The sequence below is a fragment of the Muscardinus avellanarius genome (genome assembly GCF_963383645.1).
Source record: "Muscardinus avellanarius genome assembly, chromosome: 1".
In the NCBI taxonomy this organism is placed as follows: domain Eukaryota; kingdom Metazoa; phylum Chordata; class Mammalia; order Rodentia; family Gliridae; genus Muscardinus; species Muscardinus avellanarius.
In genome coordinates, this window is record NC_137786.1 from 159,456,246 (window position 1) to 159,475,544 (window position 19,299).

The window sequence follows — 19,299 nt, forward strand, 5'->3', positions numbered from 1 at the left end:
TTGTGTGTTTTAGAGAATTTCCTCCCCCCCCCATCCCCTCATTTAGGTTGTCTTGTTTGCTCCTCTATAGGATTTCTTTTCTCATCTAGAGTCCCTCCTATGACCCGTTTCTCCATAGCTTTCACATATTAGGGAAAGCATTTGGTTTCTTATTTTTTGTGACTGACTAATCTCACTTAGCATAATGTCCTCCAGTTCCATCCATTTGACTGAAAATGATGTAACTGAGTTTTTTTTTTTAATGGCTGATTAAAATTCCATTGTGTACATATCCCACAGTTTTGTAATACATTCATCTGTTGATGGACATCATGGCTGGTTCCATAGTTTGGTTATGGTGAATTGTGCAGCTCTGAACATAGATACACATGCATTAGTTTGGTAGTTTGGTTTCCTTTCTTTTGGGTAGATACCAAGAAGTGGTATTGCTGGATCAAATGGTAGATTTGTTCCCATTCTTCTGAGGATTCTCCATACTGTTTTCGAAAGTGGTTGCACCAGTTTGCAATCCCACCAACAATGTTTTAGAGTTCCCACTTCTCCACATCCTCGCCAGCATCTGTTGTTGTTTGTGTTTTGAATGATTGCCATTCTAGTTGGAGCTAGGTGAAATCTAAGGGTAGTTTTGATTTGCATGTCTCTGATTGCCAATATGTTGAGCATTTCTTCATCCATTTATTGGCCATTTGAATTTCTTCTTTCATGAAGTATCTATTTAGTTTGCTTGCCCATTTTGATATTGGATGATTTGTTTTATTATTGTTGAATTTCTTGAGTCCTCTGTATATTCTAGATATTAATCCTCTTTCGGAGATGTAGGTGGCAAAAATCTTCTCCCATTCTGTTGGCTCTCAAATGAGGTTCTTGATTGTTTCCTTTGCTGAACAGAAGCTCTTCAGTTTCATGCAATCCCACATATTGATCACCTTTTAATTTGTTGTGCCTTTGAGGTCTTGTTGAGAAAGAGTTTATCTGTGCCTATGTGTTGTGGTGTTGGACCTATGCCCTCTTCAAGGAGTTTCAAGGTCTCTGGTGTGATTTCCAAGTCTTTGATCCATCTTGAATTGACTCTTGTGCAGGGTGAGAAAGTGGGGTTAATTTCCAATTTTCTGCATCAAAGAGATTGAAACGGCAATATCGAGCTTACCATCAAAGAAAAGCCCAGGACCAGATGGTTTTCCAAGTGAATTTTATAAAACCTTTATAGAAGAGCTAACCCCAATACTCCTCAAACTATTTAACGAAATAGAAAAAACCGGGTATCTCCCAAATACATTCCATGAAGCCAATATCACACTAATACCCAAACTGAATAAAGACAGATCAAGGAAGGAAAACTACAGGCTTATATCTCTGATGAACTTGGATGCAAAACTATTAAACAAAATATTAGCAACATGCATTCAAAACCATATAAATAAAATCATACACCATGACCAGGTAGGGTTCATCCCAGGGATGCATGGCTGGTTCAACATACAAAAATCAATTCATGTAATTCATCATATAAATAGAATCAAAGACAAAAATCATATGATCATTTCAGTAGATGCTGAAAAATCATTTGATAAAACCGAACATCCACTTATGATAAAAACACTGCAGAGATTTGGAATAGAAGGAACATATCTCAATGTCATAAAGGCAATCTACAATAAGCCCACTGCCAACCTCATATTAAATGGGGAAAAACTTCAAGAATTCCCCCTAAAAACAGGAACGAGACAAGGATGTCCATTATCACCACTTCTCTTCAATATAGTACTAGAGACTATAGCCAGAGCAATAAGGCAAGAAAAGGAAATCAAAGGAGTACAAATAGGAAAAGAACTCAAAGTTTCACTATTTGCAGATAACATGATACTATATTTAGAAAACCCAACAAACTCAACCAAAGGCTTATAGAACTGATCAACAAATTTAGCAAAGTGTCTGGATACGAAATCAATCTCAAAAAATCAGCTTTCCTTTACACCAACCATGAATCCACTGAAAATTCACTGAAATTCAGAAAACACTTCCACTCAGGATCTCCCACAAAACAATAAAATACTTAGGAATAAACTTAACCAAGGAGGTAAAAGATCTCTACAAAGAAAATTATAAAACATTGAAAAAAGAAATCGAAGAAGATCTTAGAAGATGGAAAGATCTTCCATGTTCATGGATTGGCAGAATAAATATTAAAATGGCCATCCTCCCAAAAGTGATCTACAGATTCAACGCATGCCTATTAAACTACCAAGATCATTCCTCACAGACAAAGAAAAATCATTCCTTAAATTTATTTGGAATAACAAAAAGCCAAGAATAGCCAAAGTAGTTCTCACTAACAAAAACCATGCAGGAGAAATCACAATACCTGACTTTAAACTATACTACAAAGCCATTGTAATAAAAACAGCATGGTACTGGCACAAAACAAATACATAGACCAATTGAGCAGAATAAAAGACCCAGAAACAAGTCCACACACTTTCAGTCAATTGATTTTTGACAAAGGGGCCAAAAACATACACTGGAAAAAAGATAGCCTGTTCAACAAATGTTGTTTGCCTCTGAATGTCACTTGGCCTTTTGTTTTTGTTGCCTTTAAGATTCTCTCCTTGGCTTCCACATTGGTCATTTTGATAATTATGTGGCGTGGGGAAACCTCTTCTCTGATCCTGTCTAAAGGGAGTTCTATAAGTTTCCTGGACATGTATATCGATCTCTTGCTCTATGTTTAGAAAATTTTCTGCTATTACTTCCATGAAGAGATTATTGATCCCTTTGGCTTCACCTTCTTTTCCCTCCTTTATTCCAATTATTTTTAGGTTAGCTCTCTTAAAATGGGCCCATATTTTTTCAATGTCAGATTCCTGCTGTCTGATTTATTTTTCTAAATTATAAACTATGCATTCGTTTTTGGAGTGATCATCTTCTAGGAGCGAGATCCTATTCTCCATGTGGCCTAATTGATTGTTTATACTTTGAATTGAGGCCTTTACCTCAATGATTGCTTCCTTTATTTCTTTTAGACTCTCTGTAAATTCTTTTCAAAAGTCCTGTATTATTTCTACAGTTATATTCCTGATTTGATCTTCTGGAGATCTCTGAATTTCTGTGTTGTCAGGTTCTGATGTTGTGGGGTTGTGGGCGTTCATTGTTCCATTGTTACTCTTCTTTCCCGTGATTTCAGAAGTTTGTGCCTTCTCTGGTTTCTTCCATGAGTCACTATGACTTCACTTAGGGTGCTCTGGATCTCGAGTCTGTGGTAATCTCAGTTACCACTATTCCTTTACTGGGTTGTATCACAAAGTCTCAGACCCAGGGAGTTAATCGAGGCTGCATGAGACCGTTTGGGTGTCGGGCTGGGCTTTTTCCCATGGGGAGTTGCGACTAGGGTGTGGTATCTCTGCCACCACTACTCCTTCACTGGGTTGGACTGCAAAATCTCAGACCCAGGGAGATTGTCAAAGCTGCACAAGTCCCTGGGGATGCAGTACTGGTATTTCTCCCTTAGGGGCCGCAATTTCACTTATGGTTATTGAGTGCGCTGATCTGGAGCTGTCATGGGTGAGGTGAACTCACTGCCACTGGCAATTCGGTGCTGCTGCCACACACTCTGCCGTGGGGTTGGTGTATTTCTTTTCTGGTTTTGAGCTCCCTTCTGATTCCCTGGGGGGGGGGGGTGATGAGCTTGATCACTGGGAGTTTTAGATGTTCTTTGCGCTGAAAAAACTGCTGAATTACACCTGAATGATCTGCAGCTGCTCACTTCAGCTCCTTGTTTACCTTTCTTCTCTGGAGCCTGGTGGGTTGTTGAGTGCGCTGATCTGGAGCTGTCTTGGGCGTGGTGAACTCGCCACTGATGCTGACAATATGGTGCTGCTGTTGTACCCTCGGCCATGAGGCTGGCATATTTCTTTTCTGGTTTTGAGCTCTGTTCTGAGTCCCTTTCTTCTCTGAAGCCTGGTGCTGCAAGGCAAGATGGCGCAGGCACCGCCGCAATGCGGGCTGGTTTCTTTTGTGTTCTCTGGTTGTTCTTCTAGTCTTTTTTTTCTCTGTTCCTTGTATTTACAGTTTTTATTTCTCTGCTGATGGTGTTTTCTGGCTATGAAAAGCACTGATTTTGTGGCCATATTGATCGATTGTTAGCGGGACTCGTAAACGCTGTTTTTCTCGGTTGCCATCTTCCTGTAAGTCCAGCCTCAGCTACTTAATGAAGTCCTTTGCAACTCAGTAAGACCCTGTTTCCAAATAAAGAATAAAAAATAGGGCTGGGGGTGTATGCCCTTGGATTCCATCCCCAGTACCAAAAAAAAAAAAAAAAAAAAAAGATACTGGTGATGAGTGTTGCCTTTTTCTCTGGTAGGAGCAGAATCATGCTCAGAAGTTGTTAGAAAGTTTTGATATTAAAATTATAAATATTTGAATGGCTATAATTTTTAAAGTACATTAAATGTCATTACTATTTACCTATATAGTGTGCTTTGAAGCTAACCAGAGATGAAAATATATTTGATAACTCACATTTCTCATCTGGTAATTCTGTGATCATTTACTATAAACATCATGTGGACAAAGTAGAAAAAGCTTTGTACTGAGTACCCAAGCCTTTCTTTCTATACTGTATAATCCAAACAGGACATCTAGTAAGTAACTCCAAATGTGCCAAATTTCAGAGAGTTAAGAAAAATTAAATTAGGGTGGAAATAAGTACAAGTGGTATTTCCTAATATTTTAAAATTCACTTATACCAGCTAGATTCCCAATTTTAACAATAGTCAAGTACTTTGTTTTCTTTTTCAAAGATATGGATGTAATGAGGCCCCTGATAAATGAACAGAACTTTGATGGGACATCAGATGAGGAACATGAACAAGAGGTCCAGCCTGTTCAGAAGCATTACCAACTTGATGGTCAAGAGGGCATTTCGTAAGTGTTAGGGCTTATCTATTTACTTTTTTACTTTGCATTGTGGTTCTGGAAATGTAACCAGAGGCATTCTACCTCTGAGCTACACCCCCAGCCTGGTTTTATTTTTTATTTAGAAACAGGGTCTTGCTATGCTGCTGAAGCTGTCCTGGAACCTGCAATCCTCCTTTCAGCCTCCCACATACTGGGATATAGGCATGCTCCAACATGCTGGGCTGTTATGGTATATTTATTTTTCTTGTTTTCTTTTTATTCTGTATATATTTTTGTATCATCTTATACTAGATACTATAGAAAGACACAAAAATGAAGAGTGAGTTTATACTCTATTTGGGAAAGAGGAAATACATTTAAATCACATTTAAGCCACAGGATAGTGTATAAGAATTATTATAATGGTAACATATCAGTTGCTATGAATCATGAAAAAAAGGAGATCTTTTTTAAAAGAATAAGAATGTTAAGAGAAGTGGCTTCTGAAATGGTTAAGATTTAGATAGTGATAGGCACTAAACATGTTATACAGTGTGAAGAATAATATAAAAGAAAACTTAAAAAACATTTTGATGTTTTCTTATCATTAGAAGTTATTATAATAATGATTTAGTGATTAAGGAAAGTAGTTTGAAATTTGTTCAGAAAAGAAGAATTAACTGGAAAAAAATTTTAGGCAAGTATTTTTGTTTCATGAGGTTGAATTTTATGCTTTTACTCCTAGCTTCAATTGTATTTCTTCTTAGTAAGAGACTTCTTTTAGTTTCCTCTTTGAAACTCTTTTTAGGTTAAATCTTTTAGGAAATTCATGATGTCTACAATTAATTAATAGTTATATTACCTGATGATATATGTAATTTTGAAAACATGTTTGTTTTTTCTTTCCATAACTTCCTCTCAGGTTGGTAATCATTAGTCACATGTGATTAGTACTATTTCTGTCCTATGAAAATCAATAGCATTCTGAATATAATAGCAGCAGAGTATCTTATGAGAAAATGCTCTTTATTTATATTTTGTGCAAAACTACTTTCACTTAAATAAATCACTCAATCTCCACAATAATTATCTATATTCATTATTTTACTTCTAAGTAGCAAGGATAGGATTTGATGTATGACTTATGTAGTGGCGGAATGGAAGTAATATTTGGTTTGTTGCAATGGATTAATTTTCAGTTCTTTTCTAATAGTGCAATCATGATCATGTGATTTTAATGGCTTTTGTTCTAAAATGTTTAAATTTTACAACTTTTACTTTATAGATTTATACAAACTCTTATGCATCTTCTTAAAGGAAATATTGGAACTGGCCTTTTAGGACTTCCATTGGCAATAAAAAATGCAGGCATAGTGGTAAGACTTTATTTTTTTAATCTCCAGTTAAAATATAGTTGCCAGCAAAAATTACTATAAGCTAACATATTGCTTTGTCAAGTATAACCTTGTCTGGAGCCATTTAGGTGATCATATTTCTGTTTTTTATTTTTTTTAGAATTTTATTGGTACAATGTAATTATATATTATAGTGAGACTCAAAGTGATAAATTCATATATGCACATAAGACTTCTTGGTGGGTTTCCTTCCATATGCCTGTTATATTGATAAAATTATGTAAACTATATCTTAACAAAAATGAGAATTTTTTTATTTCTACCTAATTTTTAAATTTTTAATATGTAATTAAAATAATCCCAAACCTAACACAGGTCTTTTCAGATATGGTTATGCCTTACTGTTATTTTGAATTTTAGGGATTTAAATAGTTTACTCATAACAACAAATATATTTATAAATATATTATAGAGCAGATTATTTGTATTATTTAACTTAGTTTTTGAGACAGAATAAAGTATGCAGTTTTCAGATTTAAAGAAAAATAGTTAAAATTAGTAATAATATTTTAAATTGCATTGTTAGAGACAGTTATTGTAATTACAGAGAGCCTTGATGGGAATAATTCATTTCTGAAATTGTGAAATTATAATATTTAACCCTTTTAAAATGGACTAGTTTTTAAAATGTTTTAGCTTATATTTCTTTGAGATTTTTAATCCACCCTAATTTAAAAAATGAAAAATTTCTGATAATAAAAATAAGATTTGGTGGCAGTGGTTTTGGTTATGACTAATTGACCTAGGCATCTCTTTGCCTAATAAGTAGGTATTTGAAATGTTTGATGTGCCACTATTTGAAATAATTATTTTGATTATTAAGCATAGTTTCTGACACATATTCTAAAAAAAAAGTCTATAGAAGTGGATTGCCCGAATCCCAATTCAATACTGTGCTTTTTAGTCATTTAAATAATTATGCACAATTGCATATGGTTCTAATGGTGGTACACTAATAGTTGTAGACTTGCCATCTGATGTTAATGTGATGTTGTAGTGCTTCTTATTCTTCTGACTATCTATGCTATATATTCATAGGGTTAAGTAACCGAGTTGATAAGATGGAATCATACAGAGTTGCCTTAAATATTTTTTTGCAGTCTTTTCTCTATCAAGTTTATTAACAAAGCAGATGACTATTTTATCCAACAAAGTTCTTTATGGCACATGAATATTCCATTGACTCAGTGCTTATAAGATTATTCAGTTTTTAAAAATTTATTTTCTTTGCTTTTTATTGCTGCTTTAAGTTTTTCATACTTTCATTGGTACATTATAAACCTTATAAATTTTCTTCCCCACAGCTTGGACCCATAAGCCTTGTGTTTATAGGAATTATTTCTGTTCACTGTATGCACATATTGGTACGTTGCAGTCACTTTCTATGTCAGAGGTAAATGTGGATTTGTTAAGTCTATTTATTTTTTTAAAGCTATGTATTTATTTAGAGCTCAGTCTTATATTTTTACTGTGCCTTATAACTGGAAGTTGTATTTTCTTTAATATATTATAAATACAATTCTAAGATAATGAATATAGAAAAGGGTGAAATTTTACATAACTGTGGTCAGAATATGCTTACAGTCATTCCTCAGTAACTTTAGGGGATTGATTCTAAAATCTCCATGGACACTAAAATATGCATATACTCAGGCTCCTCTTAAGACATAGTATTTGCACATAATTTCTGCATATTCTCCCATATACCTGAAATAATCTTTAGTTACTTATAATACCTAATACAGTGTAAATGCTATGCAAATTGTTGTTGCATTGTATTGTTTAGGGAATAACAACAAGGAAAAAAAGTCTACATATTCAATAAGGACCCATTTTTCCCCCATGTATTTTTTATGTGTGATTGGTTGAAGGCACAGGTGAGGAACCAGTGGAAGTGTATTGCATTTGCCTTATTAGTTCTTTAGTGTAAATGGAAAAAATCAGTAAAAATAACATACAGGAAAGGGAGGCAGCAATATAATTTTATTTTATTTTATTTTATGGGTATTGGATAATGAAACCAGGGGCATTCTATCTTTGAGTTACCCCAGCCCTATTTTACTTTTTTACTTAGTTTTTAATGGATTAAAAAATTATTTATGTATTTAATGGTGCATTGTAGTCGTACATATTATTGGGTCTTTCTAAGTTGCTGAAGATCTTGCTGAATAGCTGAGACTGGCCCCAAATCTGTGATCCTCCTGTCTCAGCCTCCCAAGTACTGGGGTGTAGGCATGCACAATTGCACCTGGCTTTATAAGTTTTATTTATAGCACAGTTGTATTTAATTTATTATTTGAATCAATTGAATTGTATTCAGTTTGTGGCACAGTCTTTGGTATCTATATTGATATGTGTTTGTAGGCAGTCAATAAATAATATATTCCTTTTTCTTTTACTTTTCATGAAATAATTGTACTAGAGAGAAATTATTAAAAATATTTTCTATTCTGGGAGACCAGTATTCTAGTCTCGACTGTTTTGTTGCTGAATTAATCTTTCAAAACATAAACAACAACAAATGCTGGCGAGGATGTGGAGAAGTGGGAACTCTAAAACATTGTTGGTGGGATTGCAAACTGGTGCAACCACTTTCGAAAACAGTATGGTGAATCCTCAGAAGAATGGGAACAAATCTACCATTTGATCCAGCAATACCACTTCTTGGTATCTACCCAAAAGAAAAGAAACCAAACTACTAAACTAATGCATGTGTATCTATGTTCAGAGCTGCACAATTCACCATAGCCAAACTATGGAAACAGACAAGATGTCCATCAACAGATGAATGGATTACAAAACTGTGGGATATGTACACAATGGAATTTTACTCAGCCATTAAAAAAACTCAGTTACATCATTTTCAGTCAAATGGATGGAACTGGAGGACATTATGCTAAGCGAGATTAGTCAGTCACAAAACATAAGAAACCGAATGCTTTCCCTAATATGTGAAAGCTAAGGAGAAACGGGTCATAGGAGGAACTCAAGATGTAAAAGGAAATCTTATAGAGGAGCAATCAAGACAACCTAAATGAGGGGATGGGAGGAGAGAAGAAGGAAATTTTCTAAATCACACAATGTACTTAAACATATCGAAGTCAACCACTAAGCCAAGCATGGGAAGCAGGGATAGGGAGGGAAAGGGGTGGGAATTGGGTAGGGGTTAAATGGGCGATGAGTACATGTATGTCCACACAAGTGTTTTACCCCATTATGATGTATGAATATAATGCACCAATAAAAAATTAAAAATAAAATAAAAACACTGGAGCTGGGCGTGATGGTGTACACTTATAATCTCAGCACTTGGGAGGCTGAGACGGGAGGATCACACAGGTTTAAAGCCAGCCTCAGTTACTTAGTGAGGCTCTCAGCAACTTAGTGAGAACCATTTCCAAATAATGTATAAAATAGGTCTTAGAGTATAGCCCGGAAGTAGAAAAGCCCCTAGGTTCCACCCCTCAGTACCAAAAAAACAAAAAAAACCCCCAAAAAACCAAAACCAATAAAATAAGATAAAACTGGAAAACTATTTGTTATATTTAAATAACAATGCATACTTGGAACAAAGAGTAGAGAGAAAATGGAGAAATACTTTTAATCTCATGGGAGTATATTGAAGATTTAAATTAAATATTTAATGTGTGAAAGTATTGTAGAGCCATATATAATATTGTTAAATAATGCTATTCTTGAGATAGAGTAGTTTAGATATGAACAATATATTTGACATTTTTTGGTGTTTGAAATATTTAAAACAGTGAAACACAGATAGTTTAAAAATCTAAACTCTCCAGATTTATAATCATTAGCAGTAGATAAAAATTAATACGCTGGTGAAAAAGGCAAATAAAAATTTTAAGTTTTATGAGACAGGTTTAGGAATATGCAGATCTTCAAATTTTGAAATTTCAAGTCAGTGTCTAGCCCTACATTTATTAATTCTTATTTACCTAATATTCTTTTCAAGGTATGGTTTTATAGACCAACTTAATATTTTTTTTCTATGTATGTATGTCATTAAATTGCAGGTTTAAAAAGTCAACCTTAGGTTACAGTGACACTATGAGTTTTGCCATGGAAATAAGTCCTTGGAGTTGTCTTCAGAAGCAAGCAGCATGGGGACGGTAAGTACTTCCTATGTTTTTAATATGCAGTTATTCAGTTATTAAATTATATTAATTTTAACTATTTTAATCTGATAAGACACAAAAACAAAAGTGTTTAAAAGCTGTAAAAGAATAAATAACTTAGAAGTAGACAGATTTGGGTCAAATATCAACTCATTATCTTAGTATGACCTTGGTCAAATTATTCATCATTTGGGTTTGGGTTTCTCATCATGAAATTAATAAGTTATTTTTTTTTCATGGTACTGGTGGTTGAACCCAGTTGCATTCTACTTCTGAACTGCATACACCTCTAGCCCTATTTTATTTTGAAACAGGGTCTTATTAAGTTGCAGAGGGCCTCATTAAGTTGCTGAGGCTGGCTGCAAACCTGTGATCCTTCTGTCTCAGCCTTTCAAGTATTGTAATTACAAATGTGTGTCACCACACCCAGCTATGAAATTAATTTATAATAATAATTTCTAGGATTCTTACAGTAATTAAATCAAATAATTTTTATAAAGGGCCTGGCCAAATAATGACATTGTCATGTTCAATAATTTTTTCAATAAAGGAAAAAAGAAAAATGTTGCAATTTTATTATTTGAAATAAAGTTACGATTAGGTGGTTGCTCATTGTTATGAGCACCTGAATTTTAGCATAAAATTATTTTATTATTAAAAAGAGAAATAAAATCTACTGACATTTCATCCTCTCTTACTGACAACTTACTGTGGATATCTCTTTTTAGGAGTATGGTTGACTTTTTTCTGGTGATAACACAGCTGGGATTCTGTAGTGTTTATTTTGTCTTCTTAGCCGAAAATGTGAAACAAGTGAGTATATTTCTCCTAATGCCCTGTGTGCAACATCATATTTTTTCTATAGAAGCCATGGTTGAAAATGAAAATTTGTTTCTTTCGTAAAAGATCTGTAGAGTTTTCTTTAGTCCTTTCTTTTGCAGGTTGGATTTCTGCTGCTGTTGATTTTACTATCCTTGACATGATTATAATAATGCTTGCTTTTTCAGATCAGAACATGTCACAATTTACTGATTCTTAGTTACTTCAAATTTAGATTTTAGCTAGCAATCTAAAAGAATGAGGTGATAAAGTGAGCATTCATTACTAAAATTCAGTAATTATTGCCCTTATTTAAAAAGATACTTTATTTAAAATGTATAGTTTTCTGTAATTCTCCCCATATTATGGAGGTTTTCTTTAAGAGGAGGTAGCTTAAATCCTTAGTGTGGAGATTGACAGTGTATTTGAACTAATATGAAAAGCACTGAAGTAAAAATTCTTACCAATCTGGGCGTGCACCATGCTTGTAATCCCAGCATTTGGGAGGCTGAGGCAGGAGGATTGTGGTATATGGATAGCCTCAGCTACTTAGTAAGGCCCTTTACAACTCAGTGAGACACTGTTTCCAAATAAAGAATAAAATATAGGGCTGGGGATATAGCTCAGAGGTAGAATGCTCCTGGCTTTCATCTCCAGTACAAAAAAAAAAAAAAAAATCCCATCAAAGCAACACCAAAGCACATTTGAATTATTTTTGTTATTCCTTGCTCTTTAATCATTATTTCAGTTGGTAACATTTAGTAATATGAATGCATATAGTGCAATAAAACTACACAGTAACATCTAAAGCTGTCATATAGGTTTTTTAATGAATGATGATGCAAATATGTTTTCTAAAGAATCTTTACATATGTAAATATGCATTTTACTCTTTTCTATGTAGAAAGCGTGCTTCATTTTATATTAAGACCAATAACTGGTGAACTTTTTTGGCAAAGTGTCACATAAATAAGGACTTTCCACTTTGTAGGCTATATTGTCTCTGTTGCAACTGCTCAATTCAGCCATAGACAACCGTATATAAACAAATATATACAGCTGTTTTCCAGTACAGTTTTATATGCAAAAGGAGATGGTAGGCCAGATTTTGTCTCCAGGCTGTAGATTGCTAACCCCTGATATTGACTCTTTGTATGTTATATTTGAGCCACAAGCTTAGAATGTTTAATGTTAAAAGAGTTCATGTAGTTTTCTTAGAGAAATAAAAGGGTTTTCTTAAAGGATCACAATTAGTAATCAGAGCTTTGCTATTCAGATCAGTATTTTGTTCAGTGTCTTAGCATTTATAAGCTTTGTTTGTATCTGGAAAAGTTTCTAACCTAGGTTTACTGTCATCTGTTGGGTGAAACCTTTCTTAGTTGTCCCTCAATGTCATCTTTTACTTCATCTTTGTTAGAATTTATTGATTTTTTATTTCTGGCTTTAAAAAACAGCCTTGATTTTACTGTTTTAAAGTTAACTTGCAAATTAATTATTACAACTAGACTGCAAGCCTCATGAGAGAAACAAATAAATATAAACAGAATTATAATTAACTTTAATTACTCTTTTCTACCTCTTCCATACTGCTCATATCTACTTGCTAGTCTTTTACTCATTATTTTATATTTATTTATCAAAATAAAGTGTCAATGATTTCATTAGTGTTACTCATTATAGATGCCATGCTTTGGATTATACAACTACTCAACTCCCCAGTTGCATATTTCTGGGACTGTAGTTCATTATGAGGCTGTTAGTGGTCTATAGCTGATAAGATATACAATCTTACCAATAATTTATATAGAATACATGAAAATAGTACCTTTCTAGGATTGTGCAACCCAGTAGTGCTATATCTTTTCTAATGTTCCCTAAGAGAGTTACCAACAAGGTCTGTTTGAATCTATGAATAATGCTGATAAAGCCTTGAAGTTATATATTTTATAAGCTATGGTATCATTTAATCTTTAAAATGATTGTATAATATTTCTGTGCTAATTTTTTGAAGTAATATCATAAAACACAAGTAATGTGCCCTAAGTCATGTGAAATTAACTAAAACTTAGATCTGTCAGAGTTGTCACCTAATATATGAATTACTTATCATTGTTTAAGATATTGTCAGATTTTAGTTATATGTATTTATATGTGTGGACAAGCCTTACCTCTGGACAGCCTTTCTTCCTTATTTGTAAAATGGGAATAGTAACAAAATATTCTTTTGTACCTCATAAACTCAGCTGTCAATAGGTTGTGAAAGGCTTTGTATATAAAACAGTACATATGACAAAGAAAAAGTGAAGAAAATGAAAGTCTAAAAGCTTTGGATGATTTTTTTCCTATGAAATAGGTAAAGAGAAGGCCTGCTGTAAATAGATGAAAGTCTTTTTGAGGCATTAAGAGCAACATGGAAAAAATCATGCAGTCAGCCTTTAGAATAGTTGAAAGCAACAGTGAACATGTTGCCTGAGCACAACAGGTAGATGGTCACTGAAGCAGCATGAGTGCAGAGATTTTCACTCTCTGCATAGATGTTCCTGTACATTTGATAGTAGTATGCAGCAGTGCACACGCTGGTTAATTTAACCTTACCAATTAGTTAATGCTGTTATAATTAAAAATTGTGAGATTGTTACTGGTTTAATCTATTTGAAACTGAAAATACAATATTTCATTAACTCCTTTGAGAGTTTTCTTGCTATACAGATGTGGAAACCTGCTCTGTGACTATCAGAGGGCCATTCTTGCTCCTATTAAGACGGTTGGGGGGCGGGGGAGAACTCTAGTACTTCTAATGATTCCAGACAATAGTCATTCCTCTGTTCTTATTCTAAGATGCTCAAAAAACTTTTAGATAGTTTATAACACTGTATATGGCAATGGAGAGTGGGGAAAGAGTATTATAAGGGGAAACTATGTAGTGATAGTAAATTCTATTGATAAAAGTCTTGCTTTAATTTTAACTTACATATTGGGTGAGACCCCTTATCTCTGGAGAAGCCTTGCTTTCTTATTTGTAAAATGGAAATAGTAACAAAATATTCTTTTGTGCCTCATAAACTTGATTGTCAATAGGTTTGTGAAAGGCTTTGTATATAAAACAGTATTCAAATCTAGGGAATTATCATTTTTAATTCTCCACTTAGCTTTACTAAACAGCATAGCCTGCCTTTGGAATTTTTACCATTAAATTACTGGGTCATTGTAGTGGGTTTAGTAAATTTGAGCTCTAAATGGAACAATTGAATTTAGTAATTTTATTTCATAATATTTATTCCAGTGTTTTACATTTTGGTAAACATGTGAGACCATAGGAAGTCCTCTTAGCCCATCTCTGTCTCTAGAGGGCACCAAAGGACTCAAATGTTTACCTGAATCTTGCTCTAGGTATGTATCTATATTTTTATTGTATTGTATTTTTTAATTATGAGAATTTTTATAGCCATCTTTCTGTCAAAGAATGCTAAAATATATAAGACATTTGTGATAGAGCTAATTTTAAATTCCCAAGCACTTAATAATTCAAACAACCCTTCAGCAATTGTTTACAGAACTCCCTTTCTCTTGCTAGGAATTTTTGCTAGAGCTTAACTTTGGACATTACTTAATCTAATTATCAGAGGTACTGCTTTGATAAGAATTAGTTGGCTCCAAAGAATTTGGTCTCTGAGAATATTGAGCTTCAATGAAACAGCTTTTTTAAAGCCAAGTAATGTAAATTAATAATTTTGTTTCATTTTCAAATTGCAGAAAATAAAATACAAGGTTTTAGTGGCCAGTTACATGAAAATGATGCGCAGTCATTTCTTAAATGGTGTATAGTGTAGTTTGAGAGTTTGTTAGTCCAGTATGAGTTAAAATGATCTCTGTAGCTTAAAAATTCTAGTAGATAATTTTTTTTGCCATCTGAGATGCTGAGTACATTCATAGTGATACTAAACATTGCTTATAGGGGATTGTAAGTGTTAAAGTAAATAAACACTTGAACTATTAAGCATATCCAAATTTATTTTTAAATTTCTGACTTGTTGTCTTTGTAAAACTCAGTACATTCAAAGAAAGATGCCAGAGTGGAGGCCGAGCACCCTTCTTCAGGTTGCAATATTTTGGTCAGGTTAATATCTATCAGAAGTTGAGGCCTGAGCTTGACTCCTAGAACCACCTCTTACTGACTTGATATTATGCAAGTTTTCACCCTTCTGTAAGCCACAGTTTCCTTTAGTTTGAATTGCAATCAATACCATAGCCTATTTCTGGGAGTCATTTGGAGGATTAAATGAAAGGTATATAAAGTATGTAGTTCAGTACATAATACAGTACTAAAAGAATACAGCTGTTATAATTATAGGGTGTATTTCTTTTCTTTTTCTTTTTCTTTTCTTTTCTTTTTTTTTTTTTGGTGGTACTGGGGTTCCTGGAAACCCTTCTACCTCTGGGCTACACTTCTAGACCTATTTTTATACTTCTTTTTTAAAATTTGGAAACAGGGTCTCTTAAGCCAGCATGGCTGGCTTCGAACCTGCGCAATCCTCCTGTCTCCACATCCCAAGTGCAGGGATTACAAGCGTGCGCCACCATGCCCTGTTTAGGGTGTGTTTCTTAAGAATGCATGTATCTAAGCCAGGCATGGTGGCCATACCTGTATTCCCCATATTTGGGAGGCTGAGACAGGAGGATCATAGGTTTGAAGGCAGCCTTAGCAACTTAGTGAGGCTCTCTCAGTACCTTAGAAAGAACCAAGTAAAAATAAAATAGGGCAGGGGTGTAGCTCAGAGATAAAATGCACCTAGACTCAATCTTCAGCAACACACACACACACACACACACACGTATCCACACACATAGTGTGTTCAAATGAGGTTAAGGTTAAAGTGTTTGGTGGCAAATAGTTTTCATTGGTATTTAAATTATAGTATGATTTGCTTGAGCTATAAGTATTTAAAATTGTTTCTAATGTCCTCTATAATTTCATTTCTATTTTAATAAATTATATGACTAATTGAATCAGAAACAGTTTTTCACATATGGAGCTTATAAGTCATTGTATTTCTTTTGAAATCTCAAAATAGTGTTATAGAAGTAGGTGAATAAGTTGTAAGTTAAGTTGATTTATATTACAGGTATTTTTGGCCTAGCAAAAATTATCTAGAATCTGGTCATATATGATTCTTAGTGATTATTAATAGTGATAATAACTTAAAAAGTTACTTTATACAAGTTTTAAAGTTATACCATGATTTTTAAATTTTACTTTGACTACTGTGAGAGGTGCTTAGAGCTTTTTCCCCTTGCTCTGAAGAAAGTAACCTGGAGTAGCAACCATGTGCTACCAGTTTTGATGAGCCTTTGTAGGGATCTTGTGTTTGGTAGTCACAACACTTTGAAAGAAATTAGTAAATCCATCCTCATACTTTTCCAGTGAATTTTTTCACAGCATGATAAAAAAGGTATCTTGCAAAGAAGTTTAACTTACTGTAATTATTCTTATACTTTATATATATTTCTAGGAAGCCAAAGTATCTTGAAAAAATGTAAGTATTTTATCATACAGTATGTATGCCATAGGAATTTTTCATAGAATATATAGATTATAACTTTTTTAATCTCTCTTTTATGATTACAGTTTCATAGATGTTTTTCCTCCTTCCTTGTTTCCTTGGTAATCCTATATAGGTTCATGAAGGATTCCTGGAGAGTAAAGTATTTGTTTCAAATAGTACCAACTCATCAAATCCATGTGAGAGAAGAAGTATTGATCTAAGGATATATATGCTTTGCCTTCTTCCATTTATACTTCTTTTGGTCTTCATTCGTGAGCTAAAGAATCTGTTTGTACTTTCATTCCTTGCGAATGTTTCCATGGCTATCAGTCTTGTGATAATTTACCAGTACATTGTTAGGGTAAGTATAACATGTTTTTAAATAAATGTCATATGTTTCTTATATAAAGAAAACTGTTTACTTTGAGGTAAAACTAATGTTATATAAAATCCCTTAACTACATATGTGGTACACAGTAGACAAGCAGTAAATGTCAATTTCTTTTGGGTAGATGTTATTAATTAGAAAGGGAATGACAGAGATGACAAACACAGGCTTCATAATCAGGTGGGTGTTGGACCTTGTGAGATTTAGGATTGTGCTCTTAGTATAGAGGGTCACATGAAACAAATCCTTAAGTGTAAGTATATTATTTATCCTTTAAGATTTGAACCAGTCAGAGGGTTCAAATCTTAAAGGGACCTTGTGAGATTTAGGATTGTGCTCTTAGTATAGAGGGTCACATGAAACAAATCCTTAAGTGTAAGTATATTATTTATCCTTTAAGATTTGAACCAGAGGGATGGCTGTGTATGTAATTATATATGTGTGTGTGTGTGTGTGTGTGTGTGTGTGTGTGTGTGTGTTACTGGGGGTGGAACCCAGAGGCTTTCTACCTCTGGGCTATACTCCCAGACCTATTTTCTATTTTATTTGGAAACAGGGTCTCCCTAAGTTGCTGAGAGCCTCACTCCGTAGCTGAGGCTGGCTTTGAACCTGTGCGATCCTCCTGTCTCAGCCTCCCACGCACAGGGATTACAAGTGTGTGCCAACACGCCTGGCTAATTCTATATTTTTTTTGTACTTGGCACTTTTATTTGCTCCCACTGCTTCAATCATCTGTTGCTACACAAGTATAGCCTTATTATCTGAAGTATATGCAAAACCCTGAACTGATTTCACTGTCTATTCTGAGAATTATCAACCAAGTTTGTTTGTTTATTTATCAGTACTAAGGATTGAACCAAGGGGCATTTTATCTGAGCTACACCCCCATTCCTATTTTATTTTTATTTTTAAACAGGGTCTTGCTGGGTTTCTGAGAGTTTCATTACTTGCTGAGACTGTTGTCAAAACTGTGATCCTACTGTCTCAGACTTCCAGCTACTGGGAATGTTAGACATGTGCCACCAGGTCTGGGTAGGCTAGCTTCTTTGAAAATAAACTCTTGAAATTCAGTGAATCTGAAAATCAGAATTTTTTATAAAATTATATCTGCTGTAATTATTTTATACACATTATTTATATATAATATTACATATAATGTATACTTTTCTGCCAGGCTCCAGTATGGCATTCTTCTCTCAAAAAGGTCATTGAAGCTGGGTATGTTGGTGCATGCCTGTAATCCTAGTATTTGGGAGGCTTAGACAGGAGGATCACAGGTTCAAGAATAGCCTCAATAATGTGGCAAGACTCTCAGCAACCTAGCCAGATTCTGTTTCAAAACAAAAAGTAATAAAGGGCTGGGGTGTTGCTCAGAGGTAGAATGCCCAAAGGATCAATCTTGAATACCACACACTCAAAGAAAGGGCCAGTGACCCAAAAAAAGATTGAGATCTCAGTTATATTATTTTCTAATCTAATCTATCTTATATATTGCTTCTAAGGTAATTTGTTATGAAATCTTCATTATTGACTCATTACAAACTCTTATGCTGTGTCTGTGATTCTTTTCCCCCAAGGCCTCCCCTCGTCTTTGAATTTCCAAACATATATTTTCTATCATAGCATATAAGAGTGTAAGGGAACAACAGTGAAGATCACATACAGCTTTCTGGAGTTCACAGCCCCTTAGCTGAACAAGTAAGCCTTAGTGGGAAGAAAAAGGTGGTTCCCTAGGTAGAGGGAACAGCATGAGCTGATTCATGGAGAACTGAAATTGCATTTTGCTTGTCTTGAACAGTTTAGCAGTATCGAGTAATCTAACCCTTCATACTTCAATTGCTTTGTTCACCTTTTTTCCTTGGTCTTGAATTCTAGTCAGTAAGGCATAGTAGAATGCAGGGTGGAGAGGAATTAGGGAGCAGACTTGGGTATTTGGAAGAAGTGGTCATTGTGGAGTCTGAGATTTTGAACAGAGGTTTCATCTCTGAGTTTGTCCTGCTTGTGAGAATTGGAAATGAGGTTATGAATCACTGCCATGTAATAAAACCCAGTCAGGTCATGTACAGATAAATAATAAGGGCAGTAACAACTATCAGGTAAGAGTA

General features: G+C 34.2%; 1 protein-coding gene across 1 annotated transcript in view; it reads left to right on the forward strand.

The window, feature by feature from the left end:
- SLC36A4 (solute carrier family 36 member 4) overlaps window positions 1-19,299 on the forward strand; it is a gene marked incomplete at both ends in the record, with an annotated part of 48,903 nt that overhangs the window by 12,476 nt on the left and 17,128 nt on the right. The window contains 6 exons of the mRNA XM_080695383.1: window positions 4,797-4,920; window positions 6,179-6,269; window positions 7,613-7,701; window positions 10,343-10,438; window positions 11,173-11,257; window positions 16,940-17,167. Coding sequence (XP_080551509.1) covers window positions 4,797-4,920; window positions 6,179-6,269; window positions 7,613-7,701; window positions 10,343-10,438; window positions 11,173-11,257; window positions 16,940-17,167 — 713 coding nt within the window. The remainder of the gene's footprint in view (window positions 1-4,796; window positions 4,921-6,178; window positions 6,270-7,612; window positions 7,702-10,342; window positions 10,439-11,172; window positions 11,258-16,939; window positions 17,168-19,299) is intronic.